This window comes from Tympanuchus pallidicinctus, unplaced genomic scaffold (genome assembly GCF_026119805.1).
Source record: "Tympanuchus pallidicinctus isolate F22 unplaced genomic scaffold, pur_lepc_1.0 scaffold16, whole genome shotgun sequence".
NCBI classification, from domain to species: domain Eukaryota; kingdom Metazoa; phylum Chordata; class Aves; order Galliformes; family Phasianidae; genus Tympanuchus; species Tympanuchus pallidicinctus.
Genome location: NW_026294679.1, coordinates 11,852,988 through 11,878,957, shown reverse-complemented (window position 1 = coordinate 11,878,957; position 25,970 = coordinate 11,852,988). Strand labels below are relative to the sequence as shown.

The window sequence follows — 25,970 nt, the reverse complement described above, 5'->3', positions numbered from 1 at the left end:
CCTGCTGCTTCAGTGATGGAAGAGATTGTTTCCTTCAGGATCTTGGATTCAGGATCCCTTCAGCACCACTGGACGTTGTGCAGTAACTGTGCTGAGATGTACAGCACCTTAAACGCTGGGAGAACCACTATGCACAAGGAACAGTTTTGTCAGTTACACTTGTTTAGATGCTGGAATCCATTAAGGATTAAGCCAAAGGAAAACAAGCCAAGGAAAACCCAATAAGCATTTGCATTCCTACAAAGGGAAAACACCTCATTTTGAGGCTTTGGGGAAGAAGCCTGTTATTCCACAAGAAGGAATCAATGGCAATTTAGAGAAAAGCCTCTTCTGGCACCTAGGCCTCGATCTGTCCCATTCTCTTCTTGCCAGCTCTTAGCAGAGACCTCTGCAAAAAGAGCTTCATCCTCAAGTGAGCTACCTATGCACAGCCCTTAATGCCAGCAGCCAGAGTGATCAGATGTCTGCATTGTGGGACCTGACTCTCTGAATTCAAGTTAGTATTCTAACAGCATGAGCAATGCAAGTCTAGCTAAAGCAGAGAGGAACATGAAATAGGATTTAAAAAACCAAAAAAAACAAAAAACAAACAAACAAGCCCTCCTAACTACTCATTTCGTCAATGCAGCTGATTGCTTTTGATGAAACTCTCCACAGATGGATCTACTTACAGCTGGAACAACTGGTAGCCAGAACAAATTCAGCGCCTATGTTTATCATTAGACAAAATTTTAAACACAACTTCAGAAGGAAAATACTTAGTTTGGTAATAGGTACTGTTACCAGTGCTGCTATACGTGCATTTACAAAGAGGACCACAGCAGCACCCTGCCAACTGCCTGCCCTTACGTACCCTGCAGAGCACGGAGGATGTTAGGATTCCCACCCAGGGAATTCTTACCTCAGTCCTCATTGTACACAAGAAAGGACCACCTCCAGAAAGGCATACTGCAAGCAGCAGGCTCTGAGCATGTTGTGGTATCATGGAACTGCTTGGTGCCTTCTCAGCAACATATGGGAAGAGTTGCAAAGCAACTCACCCAAGAACATGTTATTTTCTTCATAATCTCTGCCAAATCCTCACCATTCCCTTTTCTAGTGGTAATGTTTCCCTTGGAAGAAAACAGACGTTCTAAGACTTACATTTCCAAATTGATTGTTTTATCAAGCAAGTAGAAAATATAGAATCTCCCTTCCGCTTGGGGAAATGTTTCTTTTGCAGATCACTACTGCTTTGGCACAAATATATATTCATACTAAATCAAAACACAATAAAGATGGCGATACAGCCTCACAGGAATTCTGCAGCCGCAAAGCAGTACATCAGTATCACATTTCACAGCAGGAACTACTATTCATCTCAGAAAACAACAGAATTTGACCAGCTGACCTGCATGTATGGTCCCTTTCTGAAACTTAAACAAATGTAAGATTTGCTGGCTCATTTCTCATTTCAGGAGAGATTCCAAAGATGACGTGCAAAATTCAACTTACCTTTCTTCTCTTTGTGTTGAAATGGTTACAGAAAAATGTAATAGAGAAAAAAAAAAGAAAAAAGCTAGTGATGAGAAGGTACTGTTTGCAACATTCTCCATTTCCCAGAAGTATCCATCACAGCAGTACAACAGCATTTTAAACATAAACATTCAGGTTGGCACCTGGTAACCTCTCTCTGTTGAGACTTGTGTGGATAATCTGTCCCTCCTCCCTGCAAAGCAAAAGATAATACACAGTAACAGACAGCTGGAAGGATTTTTTAGTGAAGCTTGTTGGCTGCTCTGTATCTTTGGAAACTTGGAAACAAGTGTTAAGGCACTTCCTGGCTTCTTTTTGCTCGTCTTGTGGCAGCACAATTCAGGTCCAAGTGTAACAGCAATATTCAGAAAATAAATAATATTTACACATCACCATCACACTCTCTCCAGCTACAAGTTTTATTAGTCTCCTGAAACTTACCATACTACACTAAATCCAGATTAAACACAAGGAAAACAGAACCTACATGGCTCAATGCTCATGACTCGACCACAGCTTGACTGTGCGTTTATGAGAGCTCCTGACATCACAGCTCAGTCTTCTCCGCTAGGAGTCAGCAGAACTGTAAGCTCAGCATCAGCCATGTCATCTCTAAATAGGTAACCATAAAATAAGACCAGAACTATTTCATCACGCAATGAAATGATACAGTGTCTGTAAATCAACACACAAGTCCAAGCCCACATTCTCTCACCTCCTGAGCACGAGGCTGGCTCATCTCCCACAAGGGCAGAGACGCCATCCCATAGGCGGCCTGTTGTTACAGAAGCAATTCTATCATCAGAACCACAAGCGGCTGGAGGAAAGCCAAGGTTAAAAGGAGACCAACAGAAATAAAACAGCAGCAGCAGAGCTGCAAGAAGATTGGCACATTTTTAAGCAAGCGGGCTGATTATGTGGGGAACTGCACAGCCCACATTTCAGCCTCGACAACTGCCAAAGGTCAGCCCCACTGCACACTGGTGTGTCACAGCAGAACCCCAGGGGGTGCAGCAGGAGCTGGAGAGCAGGTAAAGCATCAGTGCCTTGAGGGTACACTTTAAGGTAGAAGAAAGCAAAACGTTCAGCCAAGACAACTTTGCAAAGAATATGCTGTATGGAGGCAGCTGAGGAAGGGAAAGAAAGAAGCAGACAATAAATTATTGGGAAATAAAACATCACTAAGGGCTCACACAAAATATTCCAGGCAACACTCCTGTTTCTGAATGCAGTTTTATGCATTCTACCTGTAGATCTTCTATCATTAAGTGACTGGAAGATTGGAAAGTCTTGACTTTTTCATTTTAAATGGTACATGGTTTACTCTATGGATAAACTCTGTAAAGATAGTGCAGAGACCTCTGATACTGTTACTGCTTCAGTCAGAACAGTACCAGTTTAGCAGATGGTTTAGCTAGATTATGCAAAAGCCAGCATTATCCTAGACAGACATAAATTTGAATTAACTATCAGCTTCTGTATGCCTGTTAAACTCTGCAAAGCCCTTTCATAGGCATGATGTTTGAGCCCAGACTAGGGAAGAATTTGCAACATAAAACACAACTATAATAGAGCTACAGATAGAAAACAAAACAGTAAGTAGTGATGAAACAAGAAGTGGCAGTATTGTCAAGCCAGTCACCTTGTGTACAGCTGTGATCATCAGAGTGGCAGAGAAAGACCTGGTTCACAGGGGGCTTAATGATGTCTCCATTACAGGATTATTTGTCCTGTATCTGTGTTGATAATTCATCTGAGATTTCATTTTATTCCAGGTAATGATACCAGTTAGCTCCAGTAGACATTCTGATATTAAACCATCTTTCATAGTTAAGCTTTCTCACTGAAATGTGTGATCCTAGCAACACCAGGGCACATCCAGCACTTTCAATGTTGAACTGCTACAACTTAGAGGCTGACAAAAGGGAAGATGAAATGGAAACAAGTGTTCAATTTAAAATTGGCTAAAATAAATTTTATTTTACCATTACAATATATAGTCTCTTATCAACACAACTCACAAAGTCTTTACAAAATAATTCAATCAATTTTCTAATGTATTTTAAACACTACTTTTGTACAAACTTCGAAGGGAAAATAGGCAATTATAGTTAGACATGTCTTTGTTCTTTTTTTTTTTTAGAAGCATCACAAGAACTACTTCAAATAAGACTTTTTTTTTTGTGTGTGGTGTTGCCCTCACAGGCAAAACTTAACACTTTCTGTAAAGAGCTGAAGGATTCATGAAAGCTTTCTTTAGACAAGAAATGCCAGTATTAGTATGCTGACAGCACTGCAGCAAATAGGACAGTAAGCAAACACATTTGAGCTAACTTAAGTGCTCTAAAATGCCTCACTAAGGAATCTTCTTCCCTTCACTACGCTGACTATAGAGGCAGCCTGGTTCTTAACAGTGGCTTTCATGAATCCCCACACATAAGACAGAACGTGCAGCAAGAGCACTGCACAGAAAGCTCTGTTCCTTAATGCTGCACAAGAGACCATGAAAAAGTTCAACAGGACAGAACTGGAATACTACAGCTGTCCCAAAACCCAGTAATTTAATATGTTGAAACAAATGAACAAAAATGTTACCTACTACCCTCCATAAAGGCAGTATGAAGAGGCACACACTATGCTATTTAACCCTTCAGACCCACTCTCCACTACAATTCACTAACACATGCTGGGAAGAGTGGAAAAAGCTACCATTTTTCACTACTGCTAGAAAGCTGTGTGCTGGAATGAAGGAAACTGTGCTCCTGCTAGTCAAGTCATATGACAGATTTTACACGACAGCAGAATTAGGCTATTTTAAAATACAGCAAGCAGGTAGAACGAGGTGATGCTTTTTTTCCCCCCTCCATGCATAGTTTAACCAGCTTACAGCCAGCTCACCTCCATTCAGACTAGAGATGCGTGACCCACAACTTGATGTAAGTCAAACTACCAGCAAATATTTTTCAAGTGCAATCAAAATTGTTTTTCTTCAAGAAAAACAACTGAATAAAGTTTGTGAGACATCATTTCCTACCTATTTTGGTCTCCATTTGAAGAGTCTCCTTCCTCTCCTGAATCACATCTGAAGTCAGATGATCACTACAAGCTTTTCTGCACCCTATGACTGTTTCCACCCCAGAATACAGTGTACTGCCCACTGAAGATCATCCCTGAGAATACTGTTCTAGCTAGACACTTAGGAAGTAAGCAAAATCCCATAGCTTAAGGAAAAAGCCTGTTTACCCTGTGAGATCTTGTGGGTTTAAGAATTATTTAAAGAAATGCAGCAACTCTGAGCATTTAAAGTCCCTGAGCTAAGTGAAAATTGATAGCTGTATGTACTGAACACTTAAAAAACAAACAAACAAAAAACAGTGCTAAAGTCAGATGCAAGTTACAAGCATACAGCAGTCAGTGATAGTTTCTTCTACTTGCTTCCTGTCACAGAAAACATGATGGCGTTCTTTGGTGAGAAACAGCAGTGAAGGAGCTTCATGACTTTGGATTCTTTCACATAAATAGCTGATAGTGTAGCAATCTAAGGAATGGTGAGCGGAGATACCACCAGGCCATAGTGCAGCACAAGCAAGCCATCCTAGAGAGAGGAGAGAAACTGTGTTATCGGATCACTCTGCCTTCTCCACAAGGCATTCCCATCACTGCCTGGTGTGGCAGCCACAGCGTGGTTTCAATCTCACTCATTCCATTGCACTCCCCCTCTCGTAACAGGGATACAAGTTTTATAAAATACCAAAGCAGATAAAAAACTTCCCCCTCTCACTTTACTTTTATACCTCATTTCCCATATGACACAGCAAGGCAGAATAAATAACTTCATTAAATAGTTCTAGAAGCAGCTACCAAATTCTGGCCATTAACTCTAGGCACCAAAAGTCAAACAGACATTTGAGGAAGAAGAAGGAAACGTTGTTGCCTGTTGCACAGAACTTGGATTCCAACTCCTAATGCTAATTTCAGTACCTTTACTGGCTGCTGCAGCTTACTGTTCAGTGGCTCTGTCACTGTTGACAATTGGGATTAAGATAGAAAGACAACAAAAAAGATCAAGTCACTTTTTCTCTCTTTTTTTTTTTTGAAGTACAAAAGCACTGTCTTTACATTTCTACAAGTTAGCTGGAGTCCTGCATATGTCAGTAATACATTCAAATAATTCCACCAGCTTCGTTAAGCCACACTGCCAGCTTACCATGACATCCTACTTCTTGATGAACAACATTGTTTAAATCCCTGTGCTTCTGCTGAAGTTAATAAAAAACCATTTCACCTGCAAGACAATACTTCCTGACTCGTTACAATAAATCTTACTTATGTAACTTGAGTTGCACAGCTGGTGAAAGATCTAGTAGTTAGTCTTCTTCCACCTCTGAAACCTGTTCCCACTCCTGATCCCCCAGGGATCTGACTTGCATTAGAACTAATTATGTAGACAGGCTTTAATAAATGTTTTCTTTTGAAGAGAGAAACACATTAATCACAGACAACATATTAACATTTCCTACCATATTTTACTTTTGATGTTTTTAGCCATTAACCTTAGGACTCAATATATGTTCCAGAGAAGTTATGTAATTCAGTGCGAGGGGGCACATTTTTAAAAACAAACAAACCATCACAGCAACACAAACTTTAAAGATCTAAAGGCCACATAAAGACCATTCCAATTTTATTAAAAAAAGTACCAAGACTGTCTTCACTTTATGCCACTGCTGCATTATACTACAGGACACATGAAGTATGACAGTGGTCTAAACAGTGTTTTGGAAGAATATAAATATTAAATATTTAAAAGCTCATTCACTGTATAAAAATGTTTTTGACCCGAGTCACTTTGCACTGCAGGAAATCGATCTCAGATGCAGGTGAGTAGATGCCCTTGTCCACACCTCCATGAAATATTCTTTTTCTTCCCTTAGGAATTATTCTCACACAGCCCCTACCAACACCCTGATGTTCTGTCTAAAAGATGTCTGCTTATTAGAAAATAGCTTTGTTTTGCTTCCACTGCCACAAAGAAAGAAATAACTGCAGCTGAGCGTGTTTAACTCTCTCTTCTACTCTTATTGTCTTTAGTTCTGGCAGGTAACTGCATAACAACAGGTGATAAAAACAGCTTCAAAGCAACAACAAATACGCACTGTGAATTTCATGCAGCCATTTCACTTTTCTTAAAAGGATGCTGACAAAAGAGGGCCTCAGTGCAGGGCAGTGGCCAACCAATCTTAACTTTAATGAATGAGAATGCAAGAAACCTCCTATTTCACTGCTGCTTTTAGTACTGCCAGGTTATTTTCCTTCATCTTTTTATTCTGTTAGTAAATGGAAATTCATTACTAATTCAAATAGATATGGGAGGAAGAAGGAGCTTCCATTGCCTCATTTACTCAGTGCCTAACAAAGTGGGATGACTATGTTGTAACGTGGAGACAGGATCCTGTTTGTCTTCACTTTGTGTTAGATACTTCAAAGTCACTTATCAACCTCTTGGCACAGAGTGTCATTATACCTTCACAGAGGTATGTTTGCTGCTCGTTGGCTACTTCTATAGGGAAAATGGAGGACTAACTTCCTTTTTTTTTTTTGGAAAACTGTGATCAACACAGCTTTTCCTCTATGGAAACTTTTCTTAAAGTAAAGAAATACAAGACAGAAATGCTACAGTGCGTTTTTTGATTAATGACTTACTTACATGGGAAATACCATTCTCAAATCAAATGCCAAACCCACTGCAACTACTTCTGCACAAAGAGAAGCTGAGATATGGCCCCACAGTGGCACTGCTTACCCTGTACTTATTCACTTTCTAGGTATTATACATTTCTGTGTCTGTTCAACTGCTTTCTCTAGAGATAGAATAACAAAGAGAAGGAGACCTCACTGCTTATTACAGATCTCAAATCAGAGTACTCAGATGTGTCCAACAGAAAAGGAAAGTACGAGCTCTTCTGACAGCAGCTCCTGCCCCTAGGGCTTTTTGCCACACATTTGTGAACCTGACCTAAATTGAAAAGGATTCCACCTGTTAAATCCAAATATAAGTGTTAGAGTGAGTTGACTGACAGAAACATCATGGCATACGCACCTTTTGAAGTTGTAAGAGCAGCAGTAACAAGAAGTGCCCCACTTTCCACATTCAATACTCCCACAAAAAAAAGAGTAAAAGAAAAAAAACAACTTCCATGGCAGATGTGTGCTAGAGGGTCACACTAATTAAATTAGATCACAGCTCTTACAGCCCAGTTCAGAAAACACTGGCTAAGAATGCTTGTTTAAATTTCTGCCTTTGGCAAAGTGAAACTTACCTGCATTTTTGAAACTCCTTTTCCTCAGCAAAAAGAGTAACTGCTGACATGAATGAACATGCACATGAAAAAAAAATGGGACTCAAAACAGTTACTTTTCTCCTCTCACAGTAACTGTACTTAATAAATCAAACCCCAAGTTTACTCCCTGAAAGGACTACTCTGTTTAAGTAACTATGAAAGCTATTTTCTCAGTGTGAATAATCTACAATGAATATCAGAACGTGGTCAATGACAATGGCAGTTCTGAAAAACATCCTAGTGAAAGCTGTTAGGAACAATTCCAGCAATACTGGTTTGCTGAGGCAGGAAGGTTATGATGATGCCCCGAGCTTAATTTAAAAAAAAACATAAAAAACCTGCCAAACATTCCTGCGTACTTGCAGTCTCACTGGACCTAGAAAACCATTGAATTTTAGGTCTAGTGAAAACACAGGACTTTGTAGAAAGCAAAGATCTTCCTTCTGTTTTCCCCAAGAGAGCAGGCTTGCTAGAAATCATTACTAGCACACTTATTTTGTAATAATGAGATTTGATATACCCTTCGAGAACAGATCCTTAGACAACTGTACTCTTTGTGGAGTTGCTGACTGGTGCTTAGCACTGAACATCAATCAGGAAGACCCTATTTTGACATGAAAGCACAGAATGGCCAGGCTTGGAAGGGATCACAAGGATCAATGAATCTCCAACCCCCTGCCACATGCAGGGCCACCAACCTCCCCATTTAATACTAGACCAGGCTGCCCAGGGCCCCATCCAACCTGCCCTTGAACACCTCCAGGGACGGGGCATCCACAACCTCTCTGGGCAGCCTGTTCCAGCACCTCACCACTCTCTCTGTGAAGAGCTTCCCCCTGACATCCAACCTAAATCTTCCCTCCCTCAACTTAAAACCATTTCCCCATGTCCATGACAAACACAGAACTTCAATCAGGAAGATCCACTTTCTGATAAGAAATGAAAACAAAACAGTTTTCATTACAGTCATTTCCCAAGAGCACTTTCATACATAAAAAGATTTTGTGCAATGACAAAATAAATAACTACATACAGTTAATAATTCTCCTGCTATTTCCTGAAGCTTTTTAGTATAGAGTATTTCCATCACTATTTTTGTTGATTGCTCCATGTTGTACTTACCATAAACTCATTATGTCAGAAGTGTGTTTGTTACTAGTGGTTTCTTCCTCCCAGTTTCTATACTCCCTAATGTGGGTTAGGTTAAATCTGAAGTTTTTCTTCATATTATTAGATGAACAGCCAAGACATCAAGTTTGACATAACTTCCTTTGGCTGCAGAAGCCATAATATGCACCACAAGCCTTAAAGACTTTCACTTTCTGCCAGTAGCATGATCTGTATCATCTGCCCTGACTATGGGATCACACCTTGTTAGTCAAATTAGGTACAGGTGCTGCATTACCCAGGACACCTTGAAACTGGCTTTCCACCCATTGCCTCTGACACAGAATCCCTCTTATAGCATAAAAGGGCTCAACATGAAATTTAAGTGTTCTGGATTGTGAGTGCACACAGACATATAAGTCATGAGGACTGAATGTGCTAATTTAACTTCTGTGTCATTTACTTAAGTTGCTTTCCAAATACAATACCAACCTAAACCCCATTCATCCCCACTGTAGTTGATGAACCAGTAAAATTTGTTCAAACTGCCAGGTTAGGATTAATATGCTATTTACACAACATGGTTTTACTTCTATATCCTACTAAGCACTGCGGAGATTATTTCATTGGCTTTGTTGTACTTATGAAATGGTGTGACCCTTGCCATTATAAAGATGTTTGGAGATTCCCAAGGAAATAAAAGGTTTTCTTACTTGCAGAGCCAGCAGCATTTAACATAGTAAATTACTGATAAAAAAAATAGTTGGCTACCCTGAAGCTCTGATCAGGACCTGTATAATATGCATCAAGGACATTAACTGCACTTACTATCATGCATCTTTGGTTTGTGCTTTTATGAGCAACTGTTCCCCTGATAATCCCTTGTACAGACTCAAGGTTATCCTTGGCCTTATGTGGGATACTTCAGCACTCTGATAATCTGCAGCAGAGATGCAATCACCAGGAAGAAAAACAAGAAATGTTACTTAAAAGAATGGCTGTATCACTGGTAAGACAGCAGCTTGTTTCAGAATAGAATAATTTTGTACCCAGAACATTCTCAAACCGTCGAGAACACTTCTGTTACCTGATATATTTCTCAACTACATTTACAATATAAAGAACAATTTGCATAAGATGAAAGTTTTTGTAAGTAACTTCTTCTGTTAAGTTGGTGTTACCTGATAGAATATTTCTTAACCTATTTTAAAACAGCACAAAGCCCCAGCTGCCACACATACCTGTACAGCACTCTCTCCTATGACTTGCCGGATCTCCCTCAGTGTCTGGTAGTGCTCTAGCAGGTGATCACCACATATTATGTCTACCTGTGGAAGAACACAAACATTGTCAAGTTTAACTTGACTTTGGTCTAGCAGGACAATATCTAAGCCATTTAAATTTGATAGTTCATAAAGTAAAACTAAAGCTGCTTAGAATTCCACCATAGCATGTCTGACACTACAGAAATCTTTAACTTTGCTGTCAAAATGCATTTAGCATGCACAACACTATGCTTTGCCCTAAAGCTCCCTTCCATCCCCCAAGTTGGGGCTTACTTCTGGAATGGAGAAGATAGTTTGCTTCACTTTCACTTGGGTGAGCCCACTGCCAAAAAGAAACAAACCCAAACCGTTTAGGAATAGCTGTGATGGATAAAATAGGAAGTTATATTTAAATATTAAAGTGATCAACACGAACACCCAGAGTCATTCATTATCTGCAAAAAAGTGCAAGTTGTCGGTGCTTATGGCAAATAATGGGCCAGTACTATCCTCACTCCTATTCTGAGCAACAGAACACATGAGTAAGTTTGCTTAAGACTGCTTGGAAGAAAGATATGAATAACAAACATTAAGCTCACTGTATACCAGTAGTATACTAGTATTGTCAGCAAGTACTTCTCACACAGTCCTTCTTTAAAATGTAATCAATGTTTGTGTGATGGAAGAAGCGGGCATACTCAGCAATCCTAAATAACATCCTCAACTGCAGCTTAACTACATCAACAATATCTGCAATTCCAGAGAAAGCACTTTTGTTAAGTAGCTGTGCACAAGAAGTGTTACTCTGGGGGAAAAAAAAAAGAGATTCATAGTGAGGCACTCCAGATTCCTTTCACCTTGTCTATTACAAAAAAATAAGCTTCTCTATTAGAAGCAACCAATCCAGCACTGTTTCCTCTCACAACTGCAGCTTTATTATATTCTCATTCTCAGCAATTCCTAGAGAGGGCTTTCATTTGTACTACAATGATCAAACCTCAAAGATAAAAGCATTGTCAGCATGTTGTTACGTAGCTTTAGGGAGGGACAAGTTTTTGCTTTGCCACTACAGTGGTCAGGGAGTATACACTGCAATATTGTTACCTGTCCTCTTCCATGGTTTTACAGCCACTTCCCACTACACTTTGTGCTTCAGCTGCTCAGTCTGTCTGCACATACACTCCTTTGCACACTGACATCTCTCTCCTACTCTTCATGAAAAAAATTTAGAAACATTTGTGTCTCATGCTTGCAGACTGTATTGTTCTTAGCTTTGGGAACAACAGAATTCTAATCCTTAGAGATAAATTCATTTATATACTATGAGAATGTTGTGAAATACTCCATTTCTAATAGAATAAATCTTAAATATTGGTTCCAGAAAGCACACATGATATAAACTGCTTAGTATTATTTCTGCTTTTAGCTTCCAGGAAGAAGCCGGCAAGTAAACATCAATCTGGACGTAACATTAAATGTTGATATCATATATATAAAAAATACATACATAGTTGGATATGTTTGTTAAATACCTCGAATCTTGTTTTGCCTTTTTTTTTTTTAGTGGTTTTCACTTATTTCTCCAGTTTCCCTGGCATTCTAGCCTCTACAGTTATTACTATAGGAGGAGAGACTTGCCTGCCTTGTTTTCCAGTGATGTATGAATTTAATGACTTCTCCTTTAAAAGCTATGTTCGCAATTTTCATACTGTAAATGAAAATTCAATCTTGTTCTCACTGATATAAATATTTACATGCACACTTTATATTTTCTGTAGAAAGAGAAAAAAATATTTATTTTCTCAATGTAGGATGTAAACAAGGTGGCAACTGCTGACTGTCTTTCAAAACAGAATGAGAATTCTTGATTCAAAATATCCCATAGTTGACCCTCTTGCTGCCCCAGTTTCAAGTAGCAGTTATTAAAGATTCAGTGTCTTCTAACAGATTTTTTTTTCCCCACATTCACCTCCTCACATGCTCTCATTGTTATTTCCTAATCCTCTCACTCTAGCACCACAGCCAGAATTTCTGCCTGCTAATTGTTACACCGATTCATTCTGTAATGACAAAAAAAAAAGCCACAAAAGAAAAATCCGAGGTCAGTGCGGAAATCAGTTGCAAAATCCATGTCTCTAAGGAATCCTCGTGCCTTAGAGAAATTACTATATTCTGTTATGAAAGAGGCACCAGCAACATAAGTGATGTGAGTCTACTTTAGTCCTGACAAGCTGGTAAAACTGTTGTCAGCTAACAGCACTGACAAGTGAGACAGCACTGAATACAGCTTGGCCTTTTGCTTAAGGGAAAAATGAATGGGCAGCTAGTTAACTCAAACACAACTTCAAAAATCTGATTAAAACAAAGTAGTCTTTATGGGCATCTATTAGGTGACATGTTTTCTGCACTCAAGAGCCACTTCCCCCACAAGAACATGGTAACAGGCAATTACAAATTAATACTCACCAAGTAAGATGAAGTTAAAAAGGAAAATGGTCGTATAAGGGACAACCCCAAGAGAAAATTTGACCTAGAAAGCACTAGATCTCAATCAATGGTTTCTATGACAACCCAGGGAAGGACAAAGAAAACAGTTTTGGAGGTCACCATGAGTATTTGGGAGAGTTATTCAAAACCTGCAATTTGCCTTTCTAAGGTACCAGAAACATCTGTTCCAAGGGATAAGACTGGCACTAAGAGGCTGCATCAGCAACGGCACTGTATGAGAACAGACTTTCTTCCAATCTTACCCCACAGGCTGCAGTTTACACACATACCTGCAGGAATGCAAATATGATGCAGGATGACTTCAAAAGAAAAAACCATGTTAAAATAAACCTCATTTTCTCCTAACTCAAAGTAATGAACAGAAAAAAATATATCTCAAGTTTAGTGTATTAGATGGGCTCAAAATCTAAATGATTTGCCTACCTTTGTATTCATATTTTTCATTCTAACATGTCCATTCACAACTTTCAAACCCTGTTTGCTTCCTTCAATGTACAGTTTGATTTTACTGACATTTTGCTCCTCTCTCAGTTTCTGCCTTCATATCCTCTCACACTCATACACTTCCCCATCTACCTACTCAATTTTATCTTTGAAACAGCAGGTTATTCTTTGCTTTGAATTTCTCCTGCTGAAATCTTACATGACACTATAGAAACTTCATACACAAAATAATGATAATTTAAACACATTGCAAATTGATTTGGAGAGTTCCTCCTACTTCTGCATTAACAAGCAACAGAGGCATAGGCATTAGATCATGGTGAACTAGCAAGTGCCACTGTAAGTGCTGTACCTGACAAGCAGGATCCAGATCCATCTTCCTTCTGAGGAATTTCTCCACGTGTCCAATAGTTGCCTCCCCTGAAACACGCACAAACTTCTTTTCCAAAGGCTGCAAAGAATAAACACATGATCTTAAGACCCTGTATATTTTCAGCCATCATTCCTGGCAATCCCCAACCTAGCTGAAGGCCCACTAATCGCAGAAGACAGCTCATGCTTTGGAATTCTCTTGGATCTATTTCCAGATTACCCCACAGGGAAAGGACTGTGTATTAACAGATTCTGCACTCAAACTTTCTGCTGTTTGAAACAACTCTTAAAAGTAACTATTGACTTCAGTCCTATTTCACTACTGAAATAAAGGAGAATGGGATTTCCTATTAATTCACATAAATTGGTATTACAGAGCATTTCAAGAACTCTTCCCTTCAACCCCCCTCCGCTTCTAAAAGCATTTATTCAGAAGCACGAGAGATTTCCCAAGATTTGCTTTTCTCCATGTTGGGCTTGCACATCAGACATGAATTTAAACAGTTAAATGCTATCATTTCGTAATGCAAGGAACTTAACTTGCTTAGCATGTTAGAAGTATTGTGGATTGGGTTGGAATTAACAGTCCATAAAATACCAGAATACTTAAAATACTATGCAGAACACAAGGACCAAAATAGTAGAATGGGCTTTTCGTATAATTTCCATATACTTTCTTAGCAAGGACTTCAACAAGAGTACATTTATCACGTCAGCCTCAAAGATTTTATTGGGTTTCTTGTCTGTGGATAAAATTTTGAACAGCTGACTGATAATATGGGCAGCTAAGCAAATGGGCACAAAGGCAGAGCAGATGACTGCATTCAGTATGATAAATGGATCCCATTTGTGTCAGTTAATTGAATTTACGTTAACTTCTGAACAGTTGTGGTTTACTATTTAGCTTCATCATATTCTTTCAATTTGAAAAACAAGTCAGAGCAGAGGGTCAAAGAGTACCACTTAATTAAACAATGAATTAAAATAAACACTTGATAGAAAGCTCAGAGAGGTCTAAAGCCTACCCTTGAATTCAATCATGAATTAAAATATCTATCCATGATAACTGTATCCATGATAATTGTACTTTTGGAGCAACAGTTTGATTTATTCATATGTAACAGCTAGAAATGCCAATAGGACCAGAGTAAGAGCCTAAGCTGGCTGAAAGCTTGACGATACCAGGTTTACACTTAGTGCACAAAGGTTTATGGCCATGAGCCTTATAACTTGTTCTCTCAATCCACCCCAGGGAAAAAAACAAAACAATAACAAAAAACACTTTCATACATTAATTCCATGTCTAATCTAACTTTTTTTTCTGAATAAGTGATTGAGGAAAGAGTAATACCAAGAAGCAATTAGAGTATGTTTTGTGAGAAATGGATAAGAGAGGGACTTGGAAGGTAGATGAGTAAACCTCTCGATCATGAAACAGAAATAGAGAACAGGAAGATATAAAAAGAAAAAAAAATACATTGAAGCAGGGAGGTAATATGCAGGAAAAAAAAAATTGGAAATGCTGTAGAAGATACCTGTTAGAAGATGTGATATTTCTATAAAGAACATACAGGAATCTAAATAGGCACTTGTGCAGAATGGCACTTCAGTCTATGGATGGTGGCATTATGAGCAGCACACAATGATTCCCTGAGAGATCAGGTGGGCAGCCTGTGGCCTTCAACATCCTCAGAGAACTAGAATTAAACTGAGTGGAAATGCACTATTTATTACTTAAAAGGGAAGAATACACACAAAATCCCTTTTCTGAGTCACTAATTCATTTTTTTTAATTATGTTAAGAGCTAAACATGTTTTAAAAGGCAAAACCATTCCTACTGGAACAGCATGAGGAATATCAGATAGAATAAATGCCTGACACAGATTTTATAAATGGAAAACACTGGTTAATAAAACATTTGAATTGCCCTACAGTCGTTTGTGGCAGGCCCAAAATGGAGAAGACAAAAATCAAACAAAAAAACAACAGAAAAAAAGGCAAATAGGAGACATGAAGGATTGGAGGTGATGTAAAAACAAGAACATTAAAAAAAATAAAATAGTGTGATAGATAAGGAGAAAAAAGAACATACAAAATGCTGGCTGGTGCTTGGAAAAACAAGTGAATAAAATTGGCAAGTACATTTTTAGAAATACTGCTTCTGTTCTATAGAAAAACTTCTATTTGTGAAACTGGACTTCAGTTTTCACACTTTGTGCACATGAAATCTTATTTACCTAACACTTTGAGATTGCCTCCCAAGTTCTCTCATACCAAGTGTCATTAGTATTTAAAAGTACCAGAAATAACTGTTGTCATATCCAACACTTCAGATTTGTGCTTGAAAACATATTGATTAGAAATCAACTGAGCTGAGAACAAAGGAAATCAGTAAAAAAAAAAAATGAATTAGGACAATCTATATTTCAGTTAGCAATACAATTCTATTGAAATCACTATAGAGCAAAATTGGAGTTTTACTGGTGCTGCTAGCAGCAAAATATCTCATTGTTATTCTGTGCCATTCCATCTTTTGATTCCTACAAGCCCCAAAACAATGAAATGCAAAATACACTGTGTTGTTTTGAATTACATCTCCTCCTTGCCCTGAACAGACTTTTCTTTTCTAGATGTTTAGCCAAAATAGTGGAAGAGCATACTCTGCAAATCTCTAGTTACAGCCTATGTAATAATGCAGGCATTAAACAGCGAGCAGTGCATCCACAGATGTCAACCAATTCAGTTCAGTATAATGATGCACAGCAGAAAAGATACCTTTCAGGATGGTAGGAATGCTATTTCTTACTCATCAGAACTGCCACTGCTGAGACAACTAGCTTTGTTAGTGAAGGGATGCAGGAAAGCCGTTTGCTGCAAGCTATGGAAGTGCTGCCTAGAAAATTTGCATTGTTTTTTGTTGCAATTTCAACCATGTAGAAAAAGTTACCATTTTTTATACCTTGGGTAATGCTTCCTCTGAGTAACCTGGGCAAGCTTTCAAGTATGTCTAGCTGTGAAAAAACTTTTTTAGAGAAGGACTGCACTTCTGCCTAGTATTCCAAGAAAAGCCATAGTAATGCACCTTTTGGTAGGAAATGCAAGAATAATAACCTAGAATTCCTCAAGTGAAGTTTCACTGACATCATTCCCACTCTCCTGCCATATCTAATTCGTCAGCCTTGGAAGCATTCACTTTCTACTCTGTGATGCTATACAACAACAGGTTTGAACATATGTTGTATTCCATTATGCTGCTAAAAGTTCAGGCTGTACTCAACGTAAGAAAAATAAAGACAAACTAAATTAAATACATTCAGGTTGTACATATTTCTGAAGTAAATCATGTAAGAGAAAAGTTCAAATCACATCTGCACCTTAAAATTCCCTGTGCCTTCGTTAGCTCTGAAAAACAAGAGAAAACACAATCAATATTGCTAAGGTTAACAATTAGTAACACCCTCAAGCTCTTTATTATAATTACTATTAAATTGTAAGCCTGGCATATCAAGCTCATTTTTAAAATCAGACTTTTCCTTCCATTAAAATCAAGTATATGAAACAACATTAGCCAAAAGTTATTCATCTTCTTCTCCTAGCCTTCACTCACTACCCCATTTCTTTCTTTTGAATTCAGTTACTTAGGACTTGGATAAACTTTATCTATGTGAAATGAAAAAAAGCAATACTCACTAAAGCCATATTTTACATGCAATATAAGTTTTCATAGGAATAAGTTGCAATATCAATGCTTTTTTAATATCCATACTTCATCATCCTCAACAGTTGGAACCTTAATGCACAGTTCCTAGAAGCTACTGACAGAACACACTCAAACACCAAAGAGGCTTTCAGTGCTTCCCAGACCATAATTACAAGATTACTGGTAATGCTGTCTAGGAACTCAGGAAAGCTGCAGGAACTTCTCTGGCAGGTCAAACATACACAGAGGTGGAAAATGACCAAATTCCCAGCTGCCCACAATGGAGGTTCATTGATTTGCACAGCCTGAGCAGGTGAGCTCCCACTTATCTACATACAGCATCCCCATCTCGTAGCACAGTATACAAATTTCTCAGTGAATTAAGCTCAATACATGATGTTTCACTACTCTTGCATTACTTTAGCAAGTGCATATGTATGACAGAGGTAAAATACAGTATTTCACTGTGTTGGAGAGAGCTAAGAAGAAATGTCACTATAAATTGACAATATTTCTACTGTCCATTTAATAGAGCAAACAAATGTGCAATGCTCGTACAGACCACAAATTAGCATGGCACTTCAGATTACTGTAATTAGCTATCAAACAGATTTAAGTAGAAGCATTACCAATTTTTGCTGCTGAATTGAAATGTAAAGTAACCAGGAAGCAAACAGACAAGCTTTTCCACTCTTGCTATTTTGATACAGTTCCACTGTTTCAGGAGATAGTTTAACACATCTAAATACATGCATAGTTTAAAGTTTACAAAGTAACAATTACTGCTGGATTGTTTCATCTATTCCAAGTTTCCCTTCTCCAAAGAGCTTTTTTAACATCTCATTGCCAAGATAAGCTCTTTGATTTTGATCTTTGAAGAAAACAGATTAAGCCTTAAACATAAAAATAAGATCAAACATTTAAAAAAAACCCCAAAACTTTAACATAAATTGCAAAACAGACATTAAGTCAATATCCTTCTGAATCTTTCTGGGCACCACTCCATCTAAGTAATGAAAGCAGAGGAGAGTTCTGCATACTGTAGATTGTATTTGCACAATTGCACTTGCCTTGGTGCTAGACTACAATAGAAACTTGACCTAAACCTGCCAGAATAACAAATGCAACACAGATTCAAAAGCCATCTTGTTCTACACACAGGCATGTAAATGTTTAATTCATTTTGAGGTATAAATTACCCTTCTATTTCTTCTTACTCTGCAAAAAAGAAAAATGTACCTGCTGAGAATCACCAAGGGCCACAGTGGGAGTAACCAGGAACCATGACAGTGGAGCTCTAAATCACAGTACTTTCACCACAATTAATTCAAACTGTATCTGATCCTGCAGACAAGATAACGTAACAAAGCTTTCCACACAGTGATCAAGAAACAGTGTCCCAACCTGAAAGGGACATAACTGGAATCCAATTTCAGTTATTTGAAGTCATTTTACACGGTAACTGGCAATAGGACACCTTCAAGTGAAGGCACTGTTGGTGTGAGCAAGTTCCTTCTGCCACCTGGTGGGCCAGCACAGCACTGGCTGCTACCTGACAGGTCCCAGAACGAGCATCCCTCACACTGCTTTCTATACAACACACGCCGAACAATCGTGTCTTTGCTTCACTCTCCTTGTACAATACATGACTCTTGGTTTACTTGTAATGATCCTGCTCATAACAGAAAACCATTGATTTCCTCCTCATCTCGCTTCTTCCAACTCAGGGATGTGTTCCACATCATCCTACTCAACAAAACAGCAATGTAATACATTGTTTAAAAAGAGGAATCTAAGACAGAGACTGCATTGAAGCATAACAAAGGACTGCACGTGCTCAATCTGAGACATCTGAAACTGAATCTGTTTGCAGAACACTTCATAGTACAGTCTTAGTCATGACTCTCACTGCTTTAAAATGTACACGTGAGCACAAAGTGCTCCTGATAGTCAAGCAGGTAGAAAACTAACACGGAATTCAACTAAGTGGAGATCAAAGCATATTCTATAGCAGTGGCATGGATTCTTCTGCAGATAGTTAGCTCAAAAACTTCTCTTACTGCAATCTCCTGTCTGAGCTATCCAAAGGATTTAAAAAAAACAAAACAAAACAACAAAACCCACATGATGGGCAACACAAATAATAACCAAGCCAGAACAGCTACATCAAAGCTCTGCACTCTGAATTCAAGAAAACACAGTAGAAACACTGGACATAAGAAGCAAAAAGGCAAGGACACAATCTCTACTGTGTCAACAATCAGGCCAAAAGCAGAGGCCATCTGCACGTGTTGTACAAGAATCAAGTCACTTCCTCCCATCAATTCAAGTTCTGTGCAGTGCTCTCAGTAGTTGCAGCTTTTATTCCATGCATAATAATTTCTCAGTCGCTGTTGTGAAAATTTGCAGATATGCAAAGCAATACAATTCCTGCTTTCCATGTTCCTGAAAACAGCTCCAATGTTTGGGCTGGAATTTCCCCTTCCTGAGCTATGACTAAAGTTGATGTCCCATAAAAAAAGCTTCAGCTATAGTCCCACCTAAAACATTTAGGGGAATGCCACTCTTGCTGCTCAGGTTTCCTACCTTGTCTTGGCCAGATACATTTAGAATAAAATTTCCTGTGAATTGTCTAACTGCCATTGATCACATTTAACAAACTCATTGTAGGTCTCAAGTTCCCAGCACGCTGTCAGAGATGCTCTTAACCCCTAAATGTTGGAAAACATCCCATCAAGAACACATTTCTTTTACTGAAGCAGCACCGTGGCTTTGTGCACACTGTCTGCAAATACTGAACTGCTAAATCTTAGCTACAATGAGCTCTATATTACTCAACAAAGCAGAAACAGGACTCCCCAGGCACATATCAGAGTTACTCTAAAATTTGTAACCAGGACCAGAGCGTTCTGGTCACTCATCTGCACGTGCTGTTACCCTGTAGGAAATGTAATGCCCAAACACTAACACTGCAACCACAGTGATTTCAGAGATGTTTCTTTGCTTCCCTTTCCCCACACCCCTGCCTGGTGAGCCATCCTTAGAATACAGTTTTTTGTGGCTATAACAGAATGTCACGTACATCGGCAGTCCCCTAGTTACACGACCAAGACCTAGTACAGTCATCACTAACAGTACTGCCACCACCTACAGGGTGGAAGGAACCATAAGAGACAGGTATCTTGGTTATTCCATTTACCAAGACTACACTACTTAAAAAAAAAAAAAATAAAAGGAATGCAAATTTTAAGGCTCTAAGCTTTTTTAAATCTATTTTCATAAAAAGACATCTTAAATATCTTATCTGCATCATCTAGATATGCAAAACTGACTACTGCTATTACACAGTAAGCTGAAAACTCCCATCTGCTACTTGAGATGAAAGTAGTAAACACTCGAAAACAAAGAGCTCAAAACAGTTCAAGACGTGAGCAGAACCCTCGCATCAGCAATTTGCCCATACATTTGTCCACAACTTACCCAATGAATTCGAGCAGTATTGAGATGTCAAGTTCTGGTGGGATCCGGAACACGGAGCCCAGAACTTTTCGAGGTCTTCCTCTGCTTGCTGGAACTGGCTGTGGGACAGCTACAATATTCAAACAGCCAAAATGCAAACACAGCTTGAAATAAAAACAGAATAAGATGCTAACATGTGCCAACCAAAACGGATGAGCTCAAAGGGAAAAAGTGCCCATGACACTCATCCTATTTTTTTTTTTTAAATAAACTAAATCAGCTCTGTATACATTTCTTGCTGTGTATGTGAGCCAGCATTTTGTTAGCTTTCAGCACAGCAATTCTCAAAAGAGATATTTTTTGTCTTACTATCAAACAAAAAACTAAGATAATCTCTCACCTGTCAATGGACATTCAAGTTCTTATCCTATTAGACTTCCTTAACTTATAATATTTATTAGGGGCTAGAAAATACAATTAGCACATACTTAACAAACTTTCCTGGGCAAAAGTAAAATATAAACTGTAAAAACACCCAAACACAACCTTGGTTTAAGTGTTGCTATTTTCCACGTTCTACTTTAGTAACTTGAATCTCACATTCCCTACAAACACTACAAATTTACTTTAGTTGTGAGCTAATATTTCAAGGAAAACTACTAAAAATAAATGGGATAGTAAGTATCTCCTTAATGACATCCTCTAAATGATTATAGCTCACCTGGTTTGGGCACTTCTAATCCTCTTTCTTTATAGAAGTCATGCATTTGTTTTTTTTCTCCTGAAAAAAAACAAAAAACAAAAACCACAGAATAGATTGAAATGTTATTTCAGATGCTGAGAACATACAGTTTCCAATGGTTAGAACTGAAACCGTTTCCAAGTGCCAACAAGTGTTCATTATCATTAGTATTCCATTCAAAGTTCAGCTGCTTAAAACACCCACACTTAGCAAAAAACTTGAAGTTGGACAAAACTCATACTGAACTACGTGCACAAAGCAGTATCCTTCTGACTGTTACTCCTCTTACATCTATACCACTTACAGTCCATACACACAGTCCCCCTGAGCAGACAGCACAGATTCAATGGCTCCCCAAGCACAAGTTAATGGACAGTGAATGTACATAATCAGAAGGAAAAAAAAAAATAAAAAATCATAGCTTTGATGATTAAAAAAAAAAAATATAAAAACATCAAACAATAAAAAACAAGATTTCAGAGAATCTGTCAGTCCCAGCAGTTTGTTTTTTTTTTCCCTCCTGAGACAAATGAACTCACAATTAGAAAAAATGATATTTTCTTTATTTGCTTGAAGCGTGACTGTGGAAAATGATCTGAATGTGTACCCAGAAACAGTCACAACTGCTACACTTGAGATAGAAAACAAACCAAAACGTCTTCAGCACAACTGCAGTGTCCAGCATCAGAATTGAGGCTTTTTCCTGCTGTGATGTTTTTCAGGAAAAAAAAAAAAACACAATAAAACAAAACAAAAAAAAAACCCACAAAAAAATAAAGTTGCCATTTTAAAAACAAAATGCACATTAGCTTGCAAATAACCAGACCTAGAATAGGAATTTAGGACCATTAACAAGGCTTACTTAAGCACCACAACTGTTTTATTGTAGTGATTAAAAATAGAACTTCCAGATCACTGCTGTATATCGTGCTACATTTTACACATATAGACCTGTCCAGGGTACACACAGCCATGTGCAACAGAACTTAGCAGCCAGAAAAATGCCAGTTTGCACAGGTAATTCATTAGGATTGATAACCAAATGTTGTGAAACTGTTTCTAACGAGCTCAGAGTTAAAACGGGACTTTGAATTACTGCCCTTTCTGCTTACTCGTTCCAATCTCTAGATGGCAATAAAATAAAGAAATGGACTTACTTTCCTCCAAATTGACAACTAATTTATAGACTATGTCTTGTAGTTGCCTGTCCAGTCTATCAAAGAGAAAAAAAGAAGTCTTTAATGTAAAGTATTCTCTATTTCACCAAACTGCAACAAAACTGCTAAATACACTGTTGAAATGACGTATGTAAGAGACAGAGCAGCAACTCCACCTGCCTAAATTCATGTCCTGCCAAGAGAGCTCTGATAGAAGAAGCCATGTTTAAAAAAAAAAAAAAAAAAGCAGCAACACCCTGCAAGAACAGTTCAGTAAATTGAAACTCCATTTTCAGAATTAGTAAATACTAATGCCGTGCCAACAAAGATGGGTCTATCCAAAGCAAATGGCTTGAGATCTTTCTCTCATAATCAACAACACTGTACAAATACACAACATTACCCAGGGCGGAAGGGTAAACAAACCCTGGAAAAGAGAAAGAAACTGAATAATTTTATTTTCACTATTGAGATGAAACTTACAAAAACAAATGTCTTCCTTGTAACTGTATCTTCATTCCAAACTGGAAAGCACTACAGGCAGTAAAATCATACTTTCAAAAGCAAATGCAAAACGTGATGTTATGCCTACAGAAGTGCAACAGAGTTATTACCTGATGTTATAGAGGGGCTGTGTCTGATGTACAACTATATTGCATTTTGGACATCTGTTGCTATAGTAGAAGTGTCTCACTATGCAGCTTTTACAAACTGTAAAAGAATAAAATAAAATCCTGTTAAGTCACATGTCCATTCTACAATGACATCTGCTTAAGCAAGAGAAGCATTCAGATTTGTCAAATAGTTTGTTAGAAATAAAATGAAGTATTTCAGCAGCACTAACAAACACTAACAAACTGCCTGTACCGTTCACAGGATACAACACGTAGGTTTATAATCCTACTGGTACAAAGGTAGCTGTTTAATGTTCTAAGTGCAATACCCAGGACAACAGCAGAGTTATGTCAACAGACTGACTGCTACAGATAAAAGGTTTGCTGAAAAGCATCCTACAAACAATTTCAGACGAACAACCAAGGTAAGAAATAATTCTGCAATTTTCATGTGTTTTATGCATACCTAACATATGTAGCAGTTCTATTTTCATTTTACTTGGGCTTCATCCTTCCCTACACTTTCTTCCCTACCTCCCTCCTAACCTAGTAAGCTGACTTCATCTTTGACAGAGTTAATGATTTTCTGATGTTTGATATAAGCATCAATATGTTTTCCTTAAGGACAGTTAGCTTCAAATAGCAGATTATCTTTGTGAAGTCAGAACACCTGAATATCTGTTTTTTGGTCGCACTTGCAGCTAGGTTCTTAGAATGGAAGCACTGGTACTTACAGGTGTGCAGACACTCTGTAATAGTTGTAGCATCAATAAAGTAACCTTTGCAGATGGAACACAGGATGTAAGGGGTCAACTCTGCCAGGTTTATCATACGCTACAAACAAAAACAGTTGACAAGAATTTAAAAATAGAGGTAAAGCCATGAAGTTACACAATTTCAGCTTCCAAAATATCGCAACCTGAAATAATGAACAATTAAAAAAAAAAAGGACTAACACCTTGGATGTCTCATCCCTGCAGGCATTTAAGGCCAGGCTGGAGAAGGTCCAGATATGGTGGGCAATCCAGCCCACACAGCAGGGGGTTGGAGCTCAATGATCTTTGAAGTCCCTTCCAACCTAAGCCATTCTATGATGCTAAAGACTTTTGTCTAGTCTTCAGAATCAATCTTTTTGTGAGCAGTGATTTATTTCATTAATCGTACCTTAAAAGCAAACAAACTTTTGGGATGAGTTGTTTTGAATGAGCTCTGTAACAAAACAATCAGTAAGAAAAAAAAAATAATCACTATTTGAAATTGATGGAGGCCCTCAGTCAAGAGGCAGATTTAGTGCTGCCTCCTGCTCCTATACAGCTAAATACTGAAGCAAGGAATGAAGTTTCACTGCCCTATATTCTGGTAATGAAGTACTTCATCAGGAACGCACACGAGGAGCTCTCCCAGCTTTGCCAGAAGCCCATTACTTTGGGAAAGAACGAATTTCTCCCACGACAGTGGCTTTGACAGCAGCTTTGTACCTCAGAAGGCCAACGCGTGACATTAGCACGCTGTTTGCTCCAGTCTTAAAGCCAGATCTGAGGGCTTTCCGCGCTTTGATCACGTCTGTCATTTTGCATCCACCATTTCAACAACACCAATTACGCACAAAGGCATCGTTTAAAGCAGACAGAAGGGATCTGGCTAATAACGAAAGAGCCTCTTCGCACCCGGCAGCCTTCCCAAGCCCCCAGCAGCAGGCAGCACAAACCCGCTGCTCCGCGCCTCCCCCCCTCAGCGCGCGCCGCCGCCTCGAGCAGCACGCGCCGCGCGGTGCACGCCGGGAGCTAGGCCTGCCTGCCGCGCCTACAGCCGTCGGGCGCCCGCAGCTCAGCGCTCCCCCGCCTTTACACCTTTCCTCTTCTTTACCTCCCGGTCGTCGTCCGAGTCGAGCTCGCCGTCGTCTGTACCAAAGCGAACCCCGGAGTCCCCCTCGAGCTCTTCTTCCTCCATCTCCTCCTCCTCGTCATCTTCATCGTCCTCATCGCCGCTGGATTCCGAGCGGCTCCGCTCGAACTCGAAGGGCAGGGAGCGCGACCCCGAGCAGCCGGGGGCTCCCTCCATCTCCTGGTCTTCATCGGCGGGGCCCGCGCCGGCACCATCCCCTCCCGACAGCCCCGAAACCACAGAGCCCGCATCCGCCTCCACCTCCATGGCTTGGGCTGAGGGTGGGGAGCGAGCTGAGCCGGCGCAGGGGGCCACTGCGCACGCGCGGGCAGCGCTTGTGGCTGCGGGCCGGCGGGCGCGGCGCATGGGCAGTAGGCGTGCTGGGAGCTGTAGTTTTAGCGGGCACGGCTCTCGCCGTTGTTACGCTTGACAGCGTTCTTGCCTAAGGACCTTTCTACACTCTTCGCTCCTACTGCTAAGAATCGAGTGATTCGCTAACGCGGTGCGGCGTGTAATTCATCTAGAAAGCACGTCAGCCACAAGATAGGGAATTTTTTTGTTTTTTGGGTTTTTTTTTTCAAGCGCTTATTCTGTAATATCAAAGAATCCTGATTTTAACAGACAGAAAGCTGGGAAAGCACGTGACCGGCTGTAATTAATTAGGAATCAACCTCGTAATGGCACAATCTTAGAGACATCGTTGGTCTCCTCCAAGCAGGATACCAGAGGCGGCATTGATTTTTTAATACAAAATCAATGTCACTTTGAATATGATCTCTCGCATACACGCACAGAAAGCAGCGGTCCGTCCCGCAGTTTGCGCCCATGCGATCATCGGTCCGTGTTTGCTGCAGGACGCCC

General features: G+C 39.3%; 1 protein-coding gene across 6 annotated transcripts; it reads right to left on the bottom strand.

Moving 5' to 3' along the window:
• Positions 1–1,139: 1,139 nt before the first annotated feature.
• Positions 1,140–25,490, bottom strand: PCGF6 (polycomb group ring finger 6). 6 transcript variants are annotated; one of them, XM_052677869.1, is made up of 10 exons: positions 25,092–25,433; positions 23,960–24,059; positions 23,226–23,322; positions 22,612–22,667; positions 21,434–21,493; positions 20,734–20,842; positions 16,928–16,955; positions 13,533–13,631; positions 10,205–10,291; positions 1,140–5,110 (listed from the first exon to the last, which is right to left on the bottom strand). In XM_052677869.1, exons 1-10 carry the CDS (start codon positions 25,374–25,376, stop codon positions 5,054–5,056), a joined length of 978 nt encoding a protein of 325 aa, XP_052533829.1. In that variant the 5' UTR covers positions 25,377–25,433; the 3' UTR covers positions 1,140–5,053. The 6 variants fall into 6 exon arrangements, 5 of the variants coding, with proteins under 5 accessions (XP_052533829.1, XP_052533831.1, XP_052533830.1 ...); XR_008205275.1 differs by lacking the exon at positions 16,928–16,955 and having other exon boundaries at positions 5,089–5,110; positions 25,092–25,435; XM_052677870.1 differs by lacking the exons at positions 1,140–5,110; positions 10,205–10,291 and adding an exon at positions 10,314–10,571 and having other exon boundaries at positions 25,092–25,437.
• Between the last annotated feature and the right edge of the window lie 480 nt (positions 25,491–25,970).